At 41.3% G+C, this 19,196-nt stretch overlaps 1 protein-coding gene across 3 annotated transcripts in view; it reads left to right on the top strand.

Moving 5' to 3' along the window:
• pmepa1 (prostate transmembrane protein, androgen induced 1) overlaps positions 1-18,944 on the top strand; it is a 42,627-nt gene extending 23,683 nt beyond the window's left edge. Inside the window, exons 2-6 of one of the 3 annotated variants that reach the window (XM_061875055.1) lie at positions 1,016-1,108; positions 7,613-7,767; positions 10,571-10,624; positions 10,699-11,042; positions 11,125-18,944. In XM_061875055.1, coding sequence (XP_061731039.1) covers positions 1,016-1,108; positions 7,613-7,767; positions 10,571-10,624; positions 10,699-11,042; positions 11,125-11,380 — 902 coding nt within the window. In that variant the 3' untranslated portion in view covers positions 11,381-18,944. Of the gene's footprint in view, positions 1-1,015; positions 1,109-7,612; positions 7,768-10,570; positions 10,625-10,695; positions 11,043-11,124 lie in introns of all 3 variants that reach the window. The other 2 variants (XM_061875054.1, XM_061875056.1) reach the window with 2 other exon arrangements.
• The last annotated feature ends 252 nt before the right edge of the window (positions 18,945-19,196 follow it).

Raw genomic sequence — 19,196 nt, 5'->3', positions numbered from 1 at the left:
AGCGTGTTACGGATATGGCAACAGCAGAAGTCACACTGATTTGCAGGTGTGTAATTTGTTGTGAGTTTATGCACCGTGTTGGTTTTGTTCTTTGAACAAGGTGATGTTCATGCACAGTTCATTTTGTGCACCAGTAAAAAACATGGCAACACTTAAGTATGGGGAACATATTCACCATTAATTAGTTGCTTATTAACATGCAAATTAGTAACATTGGCTCTTAACTAGTCATTAAGTACTTATTAATGCTTTATTCGGCATGGCCTTATTATAACCCTAACCCTCTAACCCTGTCCCTAACCCTTTTAAATTAAGTCTTTGTTACTTAGAATATGTTCCACATACTAAAGTGTTACCAAAAGCATATAACTTTGTCTTGAATTTGGAAAAAAAAAACATTTTATTTTTCACTAAAGAAGGGTTCGGTGAATGTGCTTATGAAACTGGTGGGGTTCGGTACCTCCAACAAGGTTAAGAACCACTGGTCTGGACCCCCTCTACAGGGGCTGAGGCTTAGACTGAATTCACTTATTGACGTGTACTTTTATTCCATTTGACACACAGCGATGAAAGTTGAGCATACAACAAAATGTTACATTATTGTTTGACATGGGCCTGTGGAGAGTGAACCTGAAAGTTGAAGTCTGTGTCATTTTTATGTGACTCAACAATCCCCCCCACCCCCAAACCCAACCCGCCCATCTGTCTCTGCCAGACAGCCCCCCACTCCCTTCACAGTGACCCCCTTTTGTTCACAGCTATTAGCAGCTAGCACAGGGGGTGAGGTGGGCTGTTTAGGGGGTGGTACGGTCAGCTGTTTCTTCAGCCTGTGTGTGGGGTGGGGGGACAGTGTGGGAATGTGAGGAAAAGAATAGAAGAGACAAAGGTTGCCGATAGCTAGTGAGTGTGTGTCAGCCGGCCAGGACACACACTCGACGTGCGAGCGTCCCCAAGCTCCACTCTTTGACTCCTCTGTAACTTTTTTTTTTTTTTACATTTATTTATTATTTTTAAGTGGGAATACCAACATCCTGGAGGAAGACCACTACTATGCAGCCTTCATCAGGGACTCACAACCATGACAACTGTGTGCAGACACAACTGTGTGGTGAGCTCACACTATTGGTATTGTTCAAATGTTTTCTACGAATGCATCAGCTGCACTATCTAACGAGATTTGATATTACAAAGATAATAATGCTCAAGTTAGCGATGTTGGCATAGTTGGCGTAGTGCACTCATTCTCAGCTGCTTGGTCTCCACCCAAAAGTAGATGCCAGACTTCATCGAGCTGGATCGCATATGTAATATGTCTTTTTACATTTGTTTTTACTGTTTTAGATGTGCATTTGTCATGTTTCTCCTTGTGCTTGATACAGAGATGGAAGTAATCGCTGTATAAGTACATTTCAGAGCTCTTTGTACATGTTATTAGATTAGAAAGTTAACGATAAACGGTATTAATGATAACCGCAGTACATCTCAGCGGTTTGTTAAGTTAAAGTTAAAGTACCAATGATTGTCACACACATACTAGATGTGGCGAAATTATTCTCTGCATTTGACCCATCACCCTTGATCACCCCCTGGGAGGTGAGGGGAGCAGTTGGCAGCAGCGGTGCCGCGCCCGGGAATCATTTTAGGTGATTTAACCACCAATTCCAATCCTTAATGCTGATTGCCAAGCAGGGAGGTAATGGGTCCCATGTTTATAGTCTAGTATTACCATTTTAGATAAAAATGAGCAAAAAACCGGGAGTTATGACTGCACTTTAATAAACTAACGGACTGACTGGCACCAGCTCGCTAGTTTAAGTGTAACATGAAAACAAGTGACATTTACGTCCTTCCCCATTAAGAAACTGCATAAGCCAGTCTAAACTCGTAGAAACACGTTACTGTCTAAATAAATATTCAATGGTGCACATTGGACCTACAAGCCGTGCTCTCTTAGAACAGAGCGATCGATGTATTCTCAGGAAAATATGGCACGCTGGTGTTTTTACGATGCGTTCAAGGACTGCTGAAAAGAGTAGAACACCACAACACCCACCAGAAATAGTTTTTCAGTAAATCATAAGAAACACAAAACATGCAAAATTGTGGGCTTTCTAACAGATGTTTTTTTTAGTTTTTTTTTTTTAAATGACAACATTTCAATGTGTGTATAAGTACTATTTAAGGACATTTAAAAATACAGTCTTAATAATAACCAAGATAATTTTGGTTCGATAACCATGATATGAAATGTTCATATCGTCACATGCCTTTAATAGATATATTGTTTTAAATAGTTACATTCCTGCTGCAACAGGACTAAAAGACCATGAGAATATATAGCTCCCAGGGTGAGACCATTTGTTGGGCTTGGGAAAGAAGTTATACAGCGGGACCTGGGTTTCCTGTCCAGATACCAACAATTTTTCCCAGAAAAAATTACGCAAATCCAAAAAAACCACCAAAAATATGAACGCAACACACTTTGCGTAGAGACTGGGAATAGTTTTGCATGCAGGAAATACTGAGCAATGCATCCATTGCAAAAAGAGCAAAGAAAAAAAGATTTTAGGAGAACAATTGTGAACTTAACTAGCTGCATGGACAGAGAATTTTACTTGATGAGACATCCTAAATTAAGATTTGTATATCGAGAAATTATCAGGACTTTTAAGATAGAAGCCGGAGTACCACCTTCAAAGACATTGCACCTGGGGATAGGTTGATTGGCAACACTAAATTGGCCGTAGTGTGTGAATGTGAGTGTGAATGTTGTCTGTCTATCTGTGTTGGCCCTGCGATGAGGGGGCGACTTGTCCAGAGTGTACCCCGCCTTCTGCCTGAATGCAGCTGAGATATGCTCCAGCACCCCTCGCAACCCCAAACGGGACAAGCGGTAGAAAATGGAAGGATTTAAGATCGAAATAAGTATTGAATTCTGAAAACAAGCATTATGCAACTTGCAATTCTTAAATTATGCATCCTGGAAATCCTTTTAAAAAAAAATATATTTTCTATGTGAGTAAAACCACAATATCTTATTTGAATAGTTATTTTCACAATTTTCATTATTTATAAATTAGAATACAAAAAATATAATTATTCATGCTAAAATTAACATTAATCAAAGACTAAAAATAAGTAAATAGCTCTTAAAACTAGGGAAATTTCGAGAAATACAATTTTAAATCTTGGCAAGTGGCAAATAATTTGCAGTGTAAAAATAATGAATGGAATAATTTTTACCTTTTTATTGAAGACGTTGGGGAGGAAGGCGATGACCGGAGAGGAGAGAGGTCCCTTTGTACTTTTCTACGTGTCCTTTCAATAGTATTTTTAGTGCTGTCACAAGCAACTTTCTTTGGCCTCAGGGTGGCTTGTTTTGCAGTCTTACCCAATAAAAAAAAAGCACAGAGATCGAGTCATCATGGAGAGGGATTATTTGGTTGATGCGCAGGCAAACAGAGAAGTTTTTGCACGCAATCTTTGACCGTACATTAACCAACAAAGTATTTTCTTAGGGCGACAAATTTCGTCAAACACCGGATCATTGAAATAGGGGCCTATGAAAACCGATGTACCACACTATATTGATATAACATGCTTGTCTATACAGTGTGTATGTATACCATATTTACATAATGCACTTCGCAATCCGCAGTGACTCATTCATAAATTAATCATGCAGCAGGTGTCGATAATGCTGTACTATTTGCTGCACTGCTCAGATGCATCATACTGAGAGCTGGGTTTAATATTTCCATCCTCTCAAGTAGTCAAATAAGTCTAAGAAAATATCAGGAACAGCATGAAGGGCTGGAGTTGGCCATCAAGCTCACGGCTGGTATGACAGGAAGCCATCTTGGAGAGGTTTAAGTCCACTTTCATTCGTTCACTTAGTTTGGGTTTGGAAGCTGATTTGGGGTTTTCTTTCAGCCAAACACTTAACTGTTGCACTAGCGACACAATTCCACTTGGATAAACATTAGTAAAAAAAAAGGTTACAATGACACACTATATTTATGTTGCACAACCCTTGACATGCCACCTGGATTGGGAGGAAATTTGTCTCTGTAGGGAAAATTTAACCCAAGAAAACCTCATTATTGTGTGTGTGTGTGTGTGTGTGTGTGTGTGTGTGTGTGTGTGTGTGTGTGTGTGTGTGTGTGTGTGTGTGTGTGTGTGTGTTTGTGCTGCTACTTTATGTTCATGTGTCTGCCCTCTGAGTGCCCCCTGTAAAAAAAAAAAGTGTGCGAAAAGCTGTGTGTGTGTGTGTGTGTGTTGGGGGAGGTGGAGCGTTTCGAGCAGACTGCTGCTAAACAAAGCCCGCCCTGTCTGTCTGCTCTGGTGTGGGTGTGTGTGTGTGTGTGTGTGTGTGTGTGTGTGTGTGTGTGTGTGTGTGTGTGTGTGTGTGTGTGCGTGTTGTCTGGGTGTCTGACATACAAACCTTGTTGCATTTTTCACACAGCTTTTATTAAACGACAATTTTGTTCCAGTAAGTTTCGTGGCCATTCGAGAGCAATATGCTCTCACGAATAACAATCGCCTTTGAGTTTGAGTTGTTCTGTTGTTGAAGTGGGGCAGTGACCTCATACATACAGTTGATGTAAGTGACTTGTCACCTGTTTTAAGCACATTTCCTACTGATGTCTGTTTTAACCCTTCACTGGAATACGCCAGATCCCCACTAAATGGCAAAAAAAAACACAAAAAATGGACACACCCTTAAAAAGCCTTTTTGATACTTTTTTTAACCATAATAAGCTAGGCCTAACTCAGGGGTCACCAACCTTTTTGAAACCAAGAGCTACTTCTTGGGTGCTGATTAATGTGAAGGGCTACCAGTTTGATACACACTCAAATAAATTGCCAGAAATAGCCAATTTGCTCAATTTACCTTTAATAAATAAATCTATATATATATAAATAAAAAATGGGTGTTTCTGTCTGTCATTCCGTCCTACATTTTTTTTGTTTTACGGAAGGTTTTTGTAGAGAATAAATGATGGAAAAAACACTTAATTGAACGGTTTAAAAGAGGAAAAAACACCCAAAAAATTTCAATTAAATTTTGAAACCGTTTATCTTCAATTTCGACTCTTTCAAATTCAAAATTCAACCGAAAAAAAATGAAGAGAAAAACTAGCTAATTCGAATCTTTTTGAAAAATAGAATTTATGGAACATCATTATTTTTTCTTGATTAAAATTAATTTTTGAATTTTGATGACATGTTTTAAATAGGTTAGAATCCACTTTTGAAATAAGATTTAAATTTGAATCTACAGACTTTCTAGATTTGCCAGAATATTTTTTTTTGAATTTTAATCATAAGTTTAAAGAAATATTTCACAAATATTCTTCGTTGAAAAAACAGAAGCTAAAATGAAGAATTAAATTTAAATGTGTTTATTATTCTTTACAATAAAACAAAATGTACTTGAACATTGATTTAAATTGTCAGGAAAGAAGAGGAAGGAATTAAAAAGGTATATGTGTTTAAAAATCCTAAAATCATTTTGAAGGTTGTATTTTTTCTCTAAAATTGTCTTTCTGGAAGTTATAAGAAGCGAAGTAAAAAAATAGATGAATTTTTTTAAACAAGTGAAGACCAAGTCTTTAAAATATTTTCTTGGATTTTCAAATTCTATTTGAGTTTTGTCTCTTAGAATCAAAAATGTCGAGCAAAGCAAGACCAGCTTGCTAGTAATGAAATAAAATAAAAAAAAAAGAGGCAGCTCACTGGTAAGTGCTGCTATTTGAGCTATTTTTAGAACAGGCCAGCGGGCGACTCATCTGGTCCTTACGGGCTACCTGGTGCCCACGGGCACCGCGTTGGTGACCCCTGGCCTAACTAATACACATTTGAAAACGAGTGTGATTGATTACCTAAATTATGGTAATATATGATATCAGTAAATCAATTAATCAAACAAGAAATGAAAATGTACTCTTACGGCATAGATAAATTGCCTTTTCCGCATGTGTTTGTTTTCTTTGCTTCCAATCAGTGTGTAAGAGGGTTCACGGTACATGCATCGTTCTCAGCACCTGAAAGTGTTTCGTCCACAGCAGGATGACATGATTGCAGTGAACCCTCTTGTCAGTCAATCACAATCTTTATCGCTATGTGGGCGGAGTCGGGACCGCTATACACACAGGATACACGGACAGAACTTCGCTAGTCGCTAGTAAGAAGCACCAAAAGACAATAAAAATTAGGAATGAAAAATATTATTGCAAAGCCAAATGTCCGCTGTGGGAATATTATTTCAGCTTCAAACCAAAAGAGGAAGATGAGCACATTACCACGGACGAATGAGCAAGTACGCCCAATTTGTTGGAAAGTGATGGCGACAAAAAGGAAAACAAAACAAACTACATTACCCAGTTATTCCAACTGGAGAAAAAAAACTGTTTAATATTTACTGAAGTACAATTTTTGCAAACATAGAGATTGAAAGTCCATTTTATTTGTATTGCTTGTTTACTTATTTTGAATAATAAGTTATTTACCTTCCAATTACAATGGCAAAAAATACTGATGAAAAATACAAGTTTGTGTGTTTACTTGCATTATTATTATTGTAGCTCGGTTGGTAGAGTGGAAGTGCCAGCAACTTGAGGGTTGCAGGTTCGATTACCGCTTGTGCCCTCCTAGTCACTGCCATTGTGTCCTTGGGCAAGACACTTTACTCACCTGTTCCCAGTGCCATCCACACTGGTTTAAATGTAACGTAGATATTGGGTTTCACTATGTAAAGCGCTTTGAGTCACTTGAGAAAAGCGCTATGTAAATATACTTCACTTCACTACTTCACTTATATTTTATGATTACATTAAGCTCAAAACAACGCTGACAGTGTCATTTATCGGCAATATTGTGGGACAATATAGCCAGAATGTCCAGCAAAATGTCTTATCCAACCAGGCTTACGCGTGAAGGACACAAGAAAGCCTTAATTTGCAGCCTGAACGCCAGTCATCTTATTTGTCTAGGTTTAACTTCAAATTGTTAAAAAAAAAAAAGACATTTATTTGTAAATTATGTTCTCTTAAGCCCTATTGGTAACACATGCTAGCCGTTGATGGTGTCTACCATCAACAGCTCTACCAACTGGTATAGCTCGGTTGGTAGAGCGGCTGTATCAGCAACTTGAGGGTTACAGGTTCGATCCCCGCTTCCTCCATCCTAGTCACTGCCGTTGTGTCCTTGGGCAAGACACTTTACCCACCTGCTCCCAGTGCCACCCACACTGTTTTAAATGTAACTTAGAGATTGGGTTTCACTATGTAAAGCGCTTTTTAGTCACTAGACAAAAAGTGCTATATAAATATAATTCACTTCCCTATGTTTTTGTTTAAATTATAAAACATGCAGCAACACAACAGTCAAGTCTTGTCAAAGCCTCTTACTGCTGATAAATGTTGTGCATTGACTTGAGACAGCGCCCTCTGCTGGATTCATAGCTGCAGTGCTCATCAAATCATTTTGTATTTATATTGTTGTAAAAAAAATAATTGTTTATAATATAAAAGCAGAGAAAGGGAATACGTTGGGAGCAAATTAATATTTTAGCAACCGTTATTTATGATGATGTGGTTTGTTTGTGCAGCCCAGCTGGAGTTCGTCCAGATCCTGGTGATCGTGGTGGTCATGATGGTGATGGTGGTGGTCATCACCTGTCTGCTCAACCACTATCGCCTGTCGGCGCGCTCGCTGCTTTCCAGAAACACCTCCACGCGCAGGAGACACCTGACGCTGGCCCATGTAAGTTTATATTTTTGCTTCCTGACTACTAATGGTACTAGTGCAGTGGTTCTTAACCCTGTTGGAGGTACCGAACCCCGCCAATTTCATATGTGCATCCACCGAACCCTTCTTTAGTGGAAAAATAAAATGTTTTTTCTTAATTTAATGATGTTATTATATTAAAGAATTACTAAAAAAACATATTTTACAAACAAAGTTACAGGAATGTACACATGATCCCATGTTTACATCTCATTGTGCAACATGTGAATGTTTTAGTAGGACCTTAATGCGATATCTGAAAGGAGTACAAATTATTTCCAACCCCACCTTGTACAGAGCTCATGAAAAACAGTGTTTTGTTTTTTTTGTCACTGTAAGTGTGCCAAAACACTTATATTAGAAAATAATCTCATGGAAATGATTGCTGTCATTTGATTATAATAATAAAACATTGAACTTGATATTTAGTCAGGTTTGAACGGAGGTTCCGTCAAACCCCTGTGGCCGACTGACCGAACCCCTAGGGTTCGATCAAACCCAGGTTAAGAATCACTGTACTAGTGTGACACACCGCTGATCATCTTCAAAGTTTTTTGTGTCAGAGCAAGAACACTATTCTTTTTAATCACATCTCACACAAGATGGCCACCATGGGAGATGACTCACAGCATACATACATAACCAAACATGATCATTGCCCAGTAAAGAGCAAATATCGTTTTTTTTTTTAATCCTGCCTCTTAATAAAGGCCTACTAAAATGAGATTTTCTTATTTAAACGGGGATAGCAGGTCCATTCTATGTGTCATACTTGATCATTTCGCGATATTGCCATATTTTTGCTGAAAGGATTTAGTAGAGAACATCCACGATAAAGTTTGCAACTTTTGGTGCTGATAAAAAAGCCTTGTCTTTACCGGAAGTCGCAGACGATGACGTCACAAGGGTGAGGGCTCCTCACGTCCTCACATTGTTTTTAATGGGAGCCTCCAGCAGCGAGAGCTATTCGGACCAGGAAAACGACAATTTCCCCATTAATTTAAGCGAGGATGAAAGATTCGTAGATAATGATATTGATAGCGAAGGACTAGAAAAAGAAAAAAAGGCGATTGTATTGGGACGGATTCAGATGGTTTTAGACACATTTACTAGGATAGGTATGGGAAATCCCTTATCTTTCTATTGTGTTGATAGTGTTTTAGTGAGATTAAATAGTACCTGATAGTCGGAGGGTTGTGTCCACGGGTGTCTTGAGGCCAGTCTCTGAGGGAAGTCGACGGCCGATACAAGGACGGCGCAAACTTCACAGATCTCCGGTAAGAGGCGACTTTTTAACACAATTTTCTCACCAAGTGGTCGGGAACCATGTACGCTTGACCGCTCTGATCCATAGTAAAGCTTCACCTCCGGGAATTTTAAACAAGGAAACACCGTGTATTTGTGTGGCTAAAGGCTAAAGCTTCCCAACTACATCTTTCGTCTTTGATTTCTCCATTATTAATTGAACAAATTGCAAAAGATTCAGAACACAGATGTCCAGAATACTGTTTAATTGCGCGATGAAAAGAGACGACTTTTAGCCACAAATAGTGCTGCGCTAATATTTCCTGACAGTCCGTGACGTCACGCGCACGCATCATCATTACACGGCGTTTTCAAGACGAAACTCCCGGCAAATTTAAAATTGTAATTTAGTAAACTAAAAAGGCCGTATTGGCATGTGTTGCAATGTTAATATTTCATCATTGATATATAAACTATCAGACTGCGTGGTGGGAAGTAGTTTCAGTAGGCCTTTAAAGGCCTACTGAAACCCACTACTACACGACAGAATGTCATCCAGCAGGTTTCAGTGAGAAAATTGTGGTTAAAAAGTCGCTTCTTTCTGGAGAAAAGCTGAGCTTGTGCCGTCCATAGCTGCCGTCGACTCCACTGAGACACTGTGCGTCAAGACACCCGTGGAGACACCCTTCCGACTATCAGGTACTATTTAACTCACTAAAACACTAGCAACACAATAGAAAGATAAGGGAGTTCCCAGAATTATCCTACTAAAAATTTCTAAAAACATTGGAATCCGTCCCAATGCAATCGCGTTTTTGTTTTTTTTAAACTTTTTTTCTAGTCCGTCGCTATTAATGTCCTCAAACACAAGTCTTTCATCCTCGCTCAAATTAATGGGGAAATTGTCGTTTTCTCGGTCCGAATAGCACTTTTTGTTGCAGGCTCCTATTATAAACAATGTGAATATGTGAGGAGCCATCAACATGTGTGACGTCATCGTTTGCGACTTCCGGTAGAGGCAGGGCTTTTGTCTTAGCACCGAAAGTTGCAAACTTTAATTTGGATGTTCTCTACTAAATCCTTTCAGCAAAAATATGGCAATATCGCGAAATGATCAAGTATGACACATGGAATGGACCTGCTATCCCCGTTTAAATAAGAAAATCTCATTTCAGTAGGCTTTTAAGCAAAATATTGGCAGTTTTAGTGCGAGGTGTGTAACAGCAGCACCCTCTAGTGGATGAACTGCATCAACTTTCCTCCAACTGTAATTCAGTTTTACATTTCATACATGTTTTTGTTCAAGGATTATATGTTTTTTTTCTTTTTGCCATTGATTAGTATCATTACTGCTCTTCTCTGATTGGCTGTGATAAAACACATGGTTATTAACCTTTTAAAGAGGAACAAAATGTATTTAATGATTAAAGTGAATGTCCATTCAGCCATCCATTTTCTACCGCTTATTCCCTTTTTTGGGGTTGCGGGTGGCGCTGGCGTTTATCTCAAGAAATAACCTACATTCTCCCACCAGGAGGCGGGCCTTTGGAGCTCGGAGGGGGCGGGGCCAAGTGGCGTTCTGAATGAGGTAACGGAACAGCAGCAGCTTTGCTTCTTGCTCTGACATCACAGTCATGTAACCCTCTTTGACTCTTGCAGCAGCAGCAGCAGGCGTACAACCCCCGGCCCCTAGAGAGAGGGACCCCTGCGTCTTACCTGCTGCGGGACCCTCAGCAGAGTGTGCCGCAGCGCTTCCAGAACGCGTACAGGGCGGGGCGCTTCCAGCCCACGTACCCCTACCTGCCCCAGGACCTTATCGACCTCCCACCGACCATCTCTCTATCTGACGGGGAGGAGCCGCCGCCCTACCAGGGCCCCTGCACCCTGCAGCTCCGAGATCCAGAGCAGCAGATGGAACTGAACCGCGAGTCAGTGCGAGCACCGCCCAACCGAACAGTGTTTGACTCACACCCCCTGGACACCCCTACTTCCTGCATGCACGCCAGGTAACACGTTGAACGTTGAGCTGCCATATCATAAGAATGCACCGGCGTATTGACACTTGTTTTCTCTCCCCACCCCCAACAGCATACAGGCCCCTCCCCCGAGCGTGCGCGCCGGCATCAGCGCATTGGAGGCACTGGAGGCGGTCCGGCAGCACAAGCAGGAAGGAGCTCCCCCTACCTACAGCGAGGTGATTGGACACTACTACCACCCCAGGGCCACACCCACCGGCCCCGCCCATCAGGCGCCTCCGTCCTCGCTCATACAAGGCGTCCCCCGACTCCCGCCGCCAACCAGCCTGGACAGGCAGAATGCCAGGAACACCGAAGAGAAATCGTAGAATCCTCGGCGAGTGCGAGAGCGCTTCTGGGGTCATGCTCGCACCACTGGGTCAGTAACCGTGACGACCAACTTGTACTCTGATTGGTTGGAATATGAGGTGAGATGATAAGAGGAGGACCTTTAGTACTTCACGATGACTAAAGTGGATCTAGAAGCTTCCTCCCTCCGACCCATCTCATCTTTAAGATATACACTTCTTTCGTTGCAACTTTTTTTTTTTTTTTGCTTTAACCCACAGTAGCCGCGAGCACCCAGACATGCTAGTATCAGGCGGTGCTAGCACACAAAATCCTTTCTCGAAAAAGTCTTGGGCTGTGTCTCAAATCGAATACTTTCGTCAGTGTTGAGCATGTAGTGCATTATTATTGTTGCGCACTTAACGGAAATGGCGAGCGCAATTTATACCTTCTTCGTATTCCTCCTCCTATCCGTTGCAACCACTCAAGTTAGCCAAAATGGCGACCATCGGTGGCGGTAACTCACCACCACCACAGTTTCTGGGTACTGAAAGTCTTAGTATGAGCGCACTCATGCACTCGGAAGTGTAAGTACTTACAGTAAGTGCGCGACTTGAGACGCAGCCCTGGCTCTTGTTTACTAGCTTAGCGGCGTCAGCACGTGCTAAGCGCCCTGCCTTAATGTTCGCCAACAGACGCTCACGAGCGAGCGAATGAGACGTCTGGTCGAGATGTTTCCCTAGAGAAGGTTTGCACAAAGTTCACCGCGCACAAGGAAAACTCCTCCACGTCGTTTTTCTAATCACAGACGCTTTTTGTGTTTGCCTTTTTACGTGTTGTTAGTCGTAGACGAGAGACTGTTCACATCCCATCCGTCACGGACGTGGCGGACCACTTAAAAGCACCAGTTTAGACTTATTTATATGATTGCCGAAAAGAATTGCACTATGTGTTTTTTTTTGTTTGAGTATGCGCAGATAGAAGGGGTGAGAGAGACTTTTATTGTGAAGGAGCTCTGTCTATTGGGGACGGAACACGAGAGAGACCTGAACCCATCACAGGGTCACACGCTTCTTGGCGTTTTGGCAGCAGATGCTTTTTATTTATGCAAAAGTACGTACGTACACACACACACACACACACACTTGTTTTGGGTCTGACAAACACCAGGGTTGTCTAAAGGGCGTCCTCGAGTGTAGTTTCTGCAGTTGGTTTTTCTCACATTTAAAAAATTCAATTAGATTTGGAACAATAGGGACGCAACACACACACACACACACACACACACACACAAACTTACAGTCGACATTGACGGATTGCTGAGTTATTCTAGACCAGGGGTGCCTAAAATAGGGCCAAGGGGCCAAATTTGGCCTGGCAAAATGGTGATTTCCGAAATTCACGATATATTGATACAAACTCACAAAATGCAGGGCTGAATAATTGCCATCTATGGAATGTGTGCATGTTGGTGTGGGTCTAAATTAGGGGTGTCAAACATAAGGCCCGCAGGCATGATCTGGCTCGCGAACAGGTTTTATTTGGCCAGCGGGATGAGTTTGCGGAGTATAAAAATGAGCCGAAATGTTTCAATGAAAGAAACTGCTGTTCTAAATGTGTCCACTGGATGTCGCAATAGCAATTCTTTGTATCCTTTTAGATGATACTACATATAAAAAATAAAAAATAATACACCTAATGTTATCACATCAGTCGAGGAAAATGAGCAAACTACATAAATAGATTGAAAATTAACACCAATGAGTTGACTGATGAACATTATCACATAATTGATTCAAAAAGTTTAAATAACAACAAATAAAGATAGAATATTGTTAACCGCAACATGTAAGTGTAAAAACAACAACAACGTAATGATTTGTACAATTTCAGAATGTGCTTGTTCTATTTTTAAACAAAGAAAACAATCTGAAGTTGTCTTTGTTTTTAAGTTACCCTGCCGTGATGTATGGGTCCGGCCCACTTGGGAGTAGATTTTTCTTCATGTGGCCCCCGATCTAAAAATTAGTTTGACACCCCTGCTTTAAATGCTTCGCTCATGGTTCTGCTGTACGTTTAAAACTCTGTTTGGTCTTCGCCCATTGGCACAGTTTCCCTTTGTCTCCTAGAGGCAAAAAGTTTGGCCACTCCTGGTGTGTTGACTACTCTATGTGGAAATTAATCAAACCCACACACACACATTTTCCAAACACACTTATGCTTGTATTTCACACAAGGTGGGAACCACACGCGCACACAAACGTACTCGTTTTTGCATTGTGGTGACACACAATCAGGGTTACACACTCGCACACACACACACTTGTTTTGGGTCTGACAAACACCAGGGTTGTCTAAAGTGCGTCCTCGGGTGTATTTTCTGCAGTTTGTTTTTCTTTTTCTATTGGCACGTGACACATTTAAAAAATTCAATTAGATTTGGAACAATAGGGATGCAACACACACACGCACACACACACACACACACACACACACCTAAAGTCGACTTTGACGGATTGCTGGGTTATTCTAGACCAGGGGTGCCTAAAATAAGGCCAAGGGGCCAAATTTGGCCCGCCAAAATGATTTCCTAAATTCACGATATATTGATACAAACTCACAAATAGCAGGGCTGAATAATTGCCATCAATGGAATGTGTGCATGGTGTGGGTCTAAATTAGGGGTGTCAAACATAAGGCCCGCAGGCATGATCTGGCCCGCGAACAAGTTTTATTTGGCCCGCGGATTGAGTTTGCTGAGTATAAAAACGAGCCGAAATTTTTCAATGAAAGAAACTGCTGTTCTAAATGTGTCCACTGGATGTCGCAATAGCAATTCTTTGTATATTTTTAAATACTACATCTAATGTTATCACATCAATCGAGGAAAATGAGCAAACTACATAAATAACATCCTGTAATTTTATTTAGATATATTTTTTTTATCTTGATGGATTGAAAATTAACACCAATTAGTTGACTGATGAACATTATCACATAATTGATTCAAAAAGTATAAATAACAACAAATAAAGATAGAATACTATTAACCGCAACATGTAAGTGTAAAAAAAAAAAACACATAATGATTTGTACATTTTCAGAATGTGCTTGTTCTCTTTTTAAACAAAGAAAAAAATCTGAAGTTGTCTTTATTTTTAAGTTATCCCACCGTGATTTATGGGTCCGGCCCACTTGGGAGCAGATTCTTCTTCATGTGGCCCCCGATGTAAACATTAGTTTGACACCCCTGCTTTAAATGCTTCGCTCATGGTTCTGCTGTACGTTTAAAACGCTGTTTGGTCTTCGCCCATTGGCACAGTTTCCCTTTGTCTCCTAGAGGCAAAACGTTTGGGCACTCCTGGTGTGTTGACTACTCTATGTGGAAATTAATCAAACCCACACACACATTTTCCAAACACACTTATGCACCTGGGGATAAGTTGATTGGCAACACTAAAAATTGGCCCTTGTGTGTGAATGTGAGTGTGAATGTTGTCTGTCTATCTGTGTTGGCCCTGCGATGAGGTGGCGGCTTGTCCAGGATGTACATCGCCTTCCGCCCGATTGTAGCTGAAATAGGCACCAGCGACCCCAAAGGGAATAAGCGGTAGAAAATGGATGGATGGACTTATGCTTGTATTTCACACAAGGTGGGAACCACACGCGCACACAAACGTACTCGTTTTAGCATTGTGGTAACACACTCCGGGTTACACACACACACATAGCGTTAACTGTGTCAGGTCAGGTTTCTCTCTGGCGGGTGCCCTCTGAGCACTTTACTGCATCAGGACAGAAAAGAAAACAATCTAAAGTCAGCCAGCGGATTTCCGACTTTGAATGCACACGCGCATAATGGACGGCAAGAGAATCGCCGACCGGATCCGTGCGTGTCCGCGGCAGCGCCGGGTGACTCAGTCGCACAGAGGACACATAGAAGTGTTGACAAGTGACACGAGTGTCAGCGGCTGCTCACCCGCCTGCGCCGCCGCTTGAAGGCGGCGCCACAACAGGCCCTGACAAATCCAGCGCCCTCTAGTGTCCAGTCTTTATGCAACAGCACCCTCCACTCGGCCCTGTGTGGCTAAGCAGCAGCATCCTAACCAGGATACGTGTTGTTGTTTGGAATGTTGGCAACCACGAGCCGGTTTTCCTCCCGTGTGTGTCCGTTTGAGTTTACGGGCGCCGGGTGGGAGGGTTTGCAGCGGGTATGACAAGACTGGACGGGTTCTGATCAGGGTCCAGGTGGTGCTGACTGGATGTCAATAATAGACGGGGGTGGCCTGCGCTGGCTGATGCTTGGAATACAAACGGGGGGTGCGGAGGAGGGGGCTCTTGAAGAAGATCTATGAGGCGTGTGTGTCGTGAGAAAGTGCGGCTGCTGTCTAGACTAAAACTAAACACACTCTGAGCAGACTAAACACACACACACACACCTGGTCGGCCTCCAGAGTCGCCGTCCCCCACCCTTGCACTTCCTGTCTGACACAGCACTTCCTGTTTCCTGGAGATGCCCGCTGTCCAATCACAGCGCTCCTGTTTTTGTTTTTTTCACGTCTCCATGGCAACGTGGCGCTGATGTTTGTCATTTTTGCGTTCTTTTTTTTGTGTGTGTGTGTCTGCGGTTGCATGGCCATGAGACAGCGAGCGGCAATTTGGGGGCTGTCAATCAACTTAGGACGCTCCACCCTCGCCGTCTCAGAGATGATTGGATGATGAGGAAGATTGACAGATGTTTGATTCTGTAGAGCGTTGCAATACATCCACTGTTTGCCTTGTTGATGATAGTCGTGACATTTTAGCCTAGTTTTAAATGTTGTTTTTTTGAAATTGTTATTCCATCCATGGTTCCAACGCCATCGTCCTGAGTGCGACCACATGCTAACAAGTGTCCTTGCTAGAGCGCCGCGAGCACACGTCACTTCCTGTCAGGTGCGGTGTACCCCCCCCCCCCCCCCCTCCACCTCCTCACGGCACGGAACACACAAGTCCAGTTTGCACGCTAATCATGGCGTATATACACGCGTGTGCCTTCTGTGGACACTTTGACATGTTGTGTATGGTCCATAATCATCATTTTGTCATTTGTGTCGTCAATATTGCGAGTAAACATTCATGCTGCGTTCAATAATGCTGGGAGGGTGGACTTATCGCATATGAAATTTACGAGGTTGGAGAAGGGTTTCAACGTAAGCAAAATAATAATAATAATAACGTGTCTAATGACAATTTAATTTAGTATTTAGTCTCCTGTATTTTTCGGAGTATAAGTCGCCCCGGAGTAGAAGGCGCACCTGCCGAAAATGCATAATAAAGAAGGAAAAAACATACATAAGTCGCACTGGAGTATAAGTCGCATTTTTGGGGGAAATGTATTTGATAAAACCCAACATCAAGAATCCACATTTGGAAGGCATTTTAAAATAAATAAAGAATAGTGAACAACAGGCTGAATAAGTGTACGTTATATGACGCATAAATAACCAACTGAGAAGGTGCCTGGTATGTTAACGTAACATTATGTTAAGAGTCATTCAAATAACTACAACATATACAGTAGAACATGCTATACGTTTACCAAACAATCTGTCACTCCTAATTGCTAAATCCGATGAAATGTTATACCTCTAGTCTCTTACGTGAATTAGCTAAATAATATTATTTGATATTTTACGGTAATGTGCTAATAATTTCACACATAAGTCGCTCCTGAGTATAAGTCGCACCCCCGGCCAAACTGTGAAAAAAACTGCGACTTATATTCCGAAAAATACGGTAATCAACTTTTTTGGAATTCTGTAGTTTCCCAGTGTTATGAAACGCAGCATAACAAAGTGTACGTGGTACAAGTGTCTGTAATTTCCGCCTCTAGTTTTGTCACCTTTCATGCTGCTTTCAAGACTGGTAGGGAAGTCGGAAAAATGCAAGTCTCATTTTACGAGGTGGATTTCAAAGTGTTTCCACGTAAACAAAAACATGTTTAATAACTATTAGTAACATTTAATATGAAGTGTAATCATCCCATTAGTTTTTAACAATGATTTTAAAGGCCTACTGAAATGTGATTTTCTTATTTAAACGGGGATAGCAGGTCCATTCTATGTGTCATACTTGAACATTTCGCGATATTGCCATATTTTTGCTAAAAGGATTTAGTAGAGAACATCCACGATAAAGTTCACAACTTTTGGTCGCTAATAAAAAAGCCTTGCCTTTACCGGAAGTAGCAGACGCTGCGCGCGTGACGTCACGGGTTGTAGGGCTCCTCACATCCTCACATTGTTTATAATCATAGCCTCCAGCAGCAAGAGCTATTCGGACCGAGAAAGCAACAATTTCCCCTTTAATTTGAGCGAGGATGAAAGATTTGTGGATGAGGAAAGTTAGAGTGAGGCACTAAAAAAAAAAAAAGAAGAAAGAAAAAGTGACGACTCCGGGCGGGGGCAGTGGGTGTGTTTCAGATGTAATTAGACACATTTACTAGGATAATTCTGGAAAATCCCTTATCTGCTTATTTTGTTAATAGTATTTTAGTGAGATTATACTGTCATACCTGAAAGTCGGATGGCTGTAATGAAGTCCAGTGTCTCTGAGAGAAGCAGAGGAGCCAAGATCACAGCTGCCTCTTTGACAGCTACAGGAGGAGGTCCCACAATCCACTGATGTCTCCGGTAAAGCCTCCAAAAACTTGCTGGTTGACGTAGAGAAACATGTTCGCTTCACCGCTCGGTGTTAAAGCTTCGCAACAAACAAAGAAACACCGGCTGTGTTTCGGTGCTAAAGGGAGCTGCAATCCACCGCTTTCCACCAACAGCATTATTCTTTATAGTCTCCATTATTAATTGAACAAATTGCAAAAAGATTCACTAACACGGATGTCCAAATTACTGTGTAATTATGCGATGAAAAGAGACGACATTTAGCCGTAAGTGGTGCTGGGCTAAAATGTCTTCTCCAACCCGAGACATCACAAACACGCGTCTTCATTCCGCGATGTTTTCAACAAGAAACTCCGCGGGAATTTAAAATTGTAATTTAGTAAACTAAAAAGGCCGCATTGGCATGTGTTGCAATGTTAATATTTCATCATTGATGTATAAACTATCAGACTGCGTGGTCGGTAGTAGTGGGTTTCAGTAGGCCTTTAAGTTAATACGTCTGAAAGCTTCTCTTTCCCAGTAAAATTGAATGCAGCATAAAAGTGGTTTAATGGCAGTAACACATGGACTGAATTATCATGCAGACGTGCTATTGATTGAGCTTCCAGAAAGATGACTTCAGACTTTATTCCAGCCTGTTATTTTCCGGTATTGAATTTGAAGTTGAGCACAATCTCGTCTCTTTTACGACACTTGCTGACTCGAAACATTCCCAAAGACACAATCGTGGATCCCCGCAGAAAGAAGGTCCTCACACCCATGGAAGAACTTCCATCTCACGCTGCAGTGAAATCGTGCATTGATGAGTTCATGTGTACATTTATATTGTCTGCTCTGCATGTTGTTTGCTATCATCTCGTCTAAAAATGTTGTTTCATAAGATGGTATGAATCATTTCAATTAGCCTTTGGAATAATGAAAATAAAGACATTTTTATACAAAAGTCCACTTATTGTTTGTCTTTTGTTGGCGCTCAATAAACCAGACAGCAGATTACATTCTTTGTTTGTGATGTTTTAGTCTTTCAGTTTGAATTAAAGTGATTTATCGGTCAATCTACAACCCCTTTTCCATATGAGTTGGGAAATTGTGTTAAATGTAAATATAAAGGGAATACAATGATTTGCAAATCATTTTCTACTCATATTCAGTTGAATATGCTACACAGACAACATATTTGATGTTCAAACTGATA

This window comes from Nerophis ophidion, linkage group LG16 (assembly GCF_033978795.1).
Source record: "Nerophis ophidion isolate RoL-2023_Sa linkage group LG16, RoL_Noph_v1.0, whole genome shotgun sequence".
In the NCBI taxonomy this organism is placed as follows: domain Eukaryota; kingdom Metazoa; phylum Chordata; class Actinopteri; order Syngnathiformes; family Syngnathidae; genus Nerophis; species Nerophis ophidion.
Note: the sequence above shows the minus strand (reverse complement) of the source record. Positions and strands in the feature narration are given on the sequence as shown.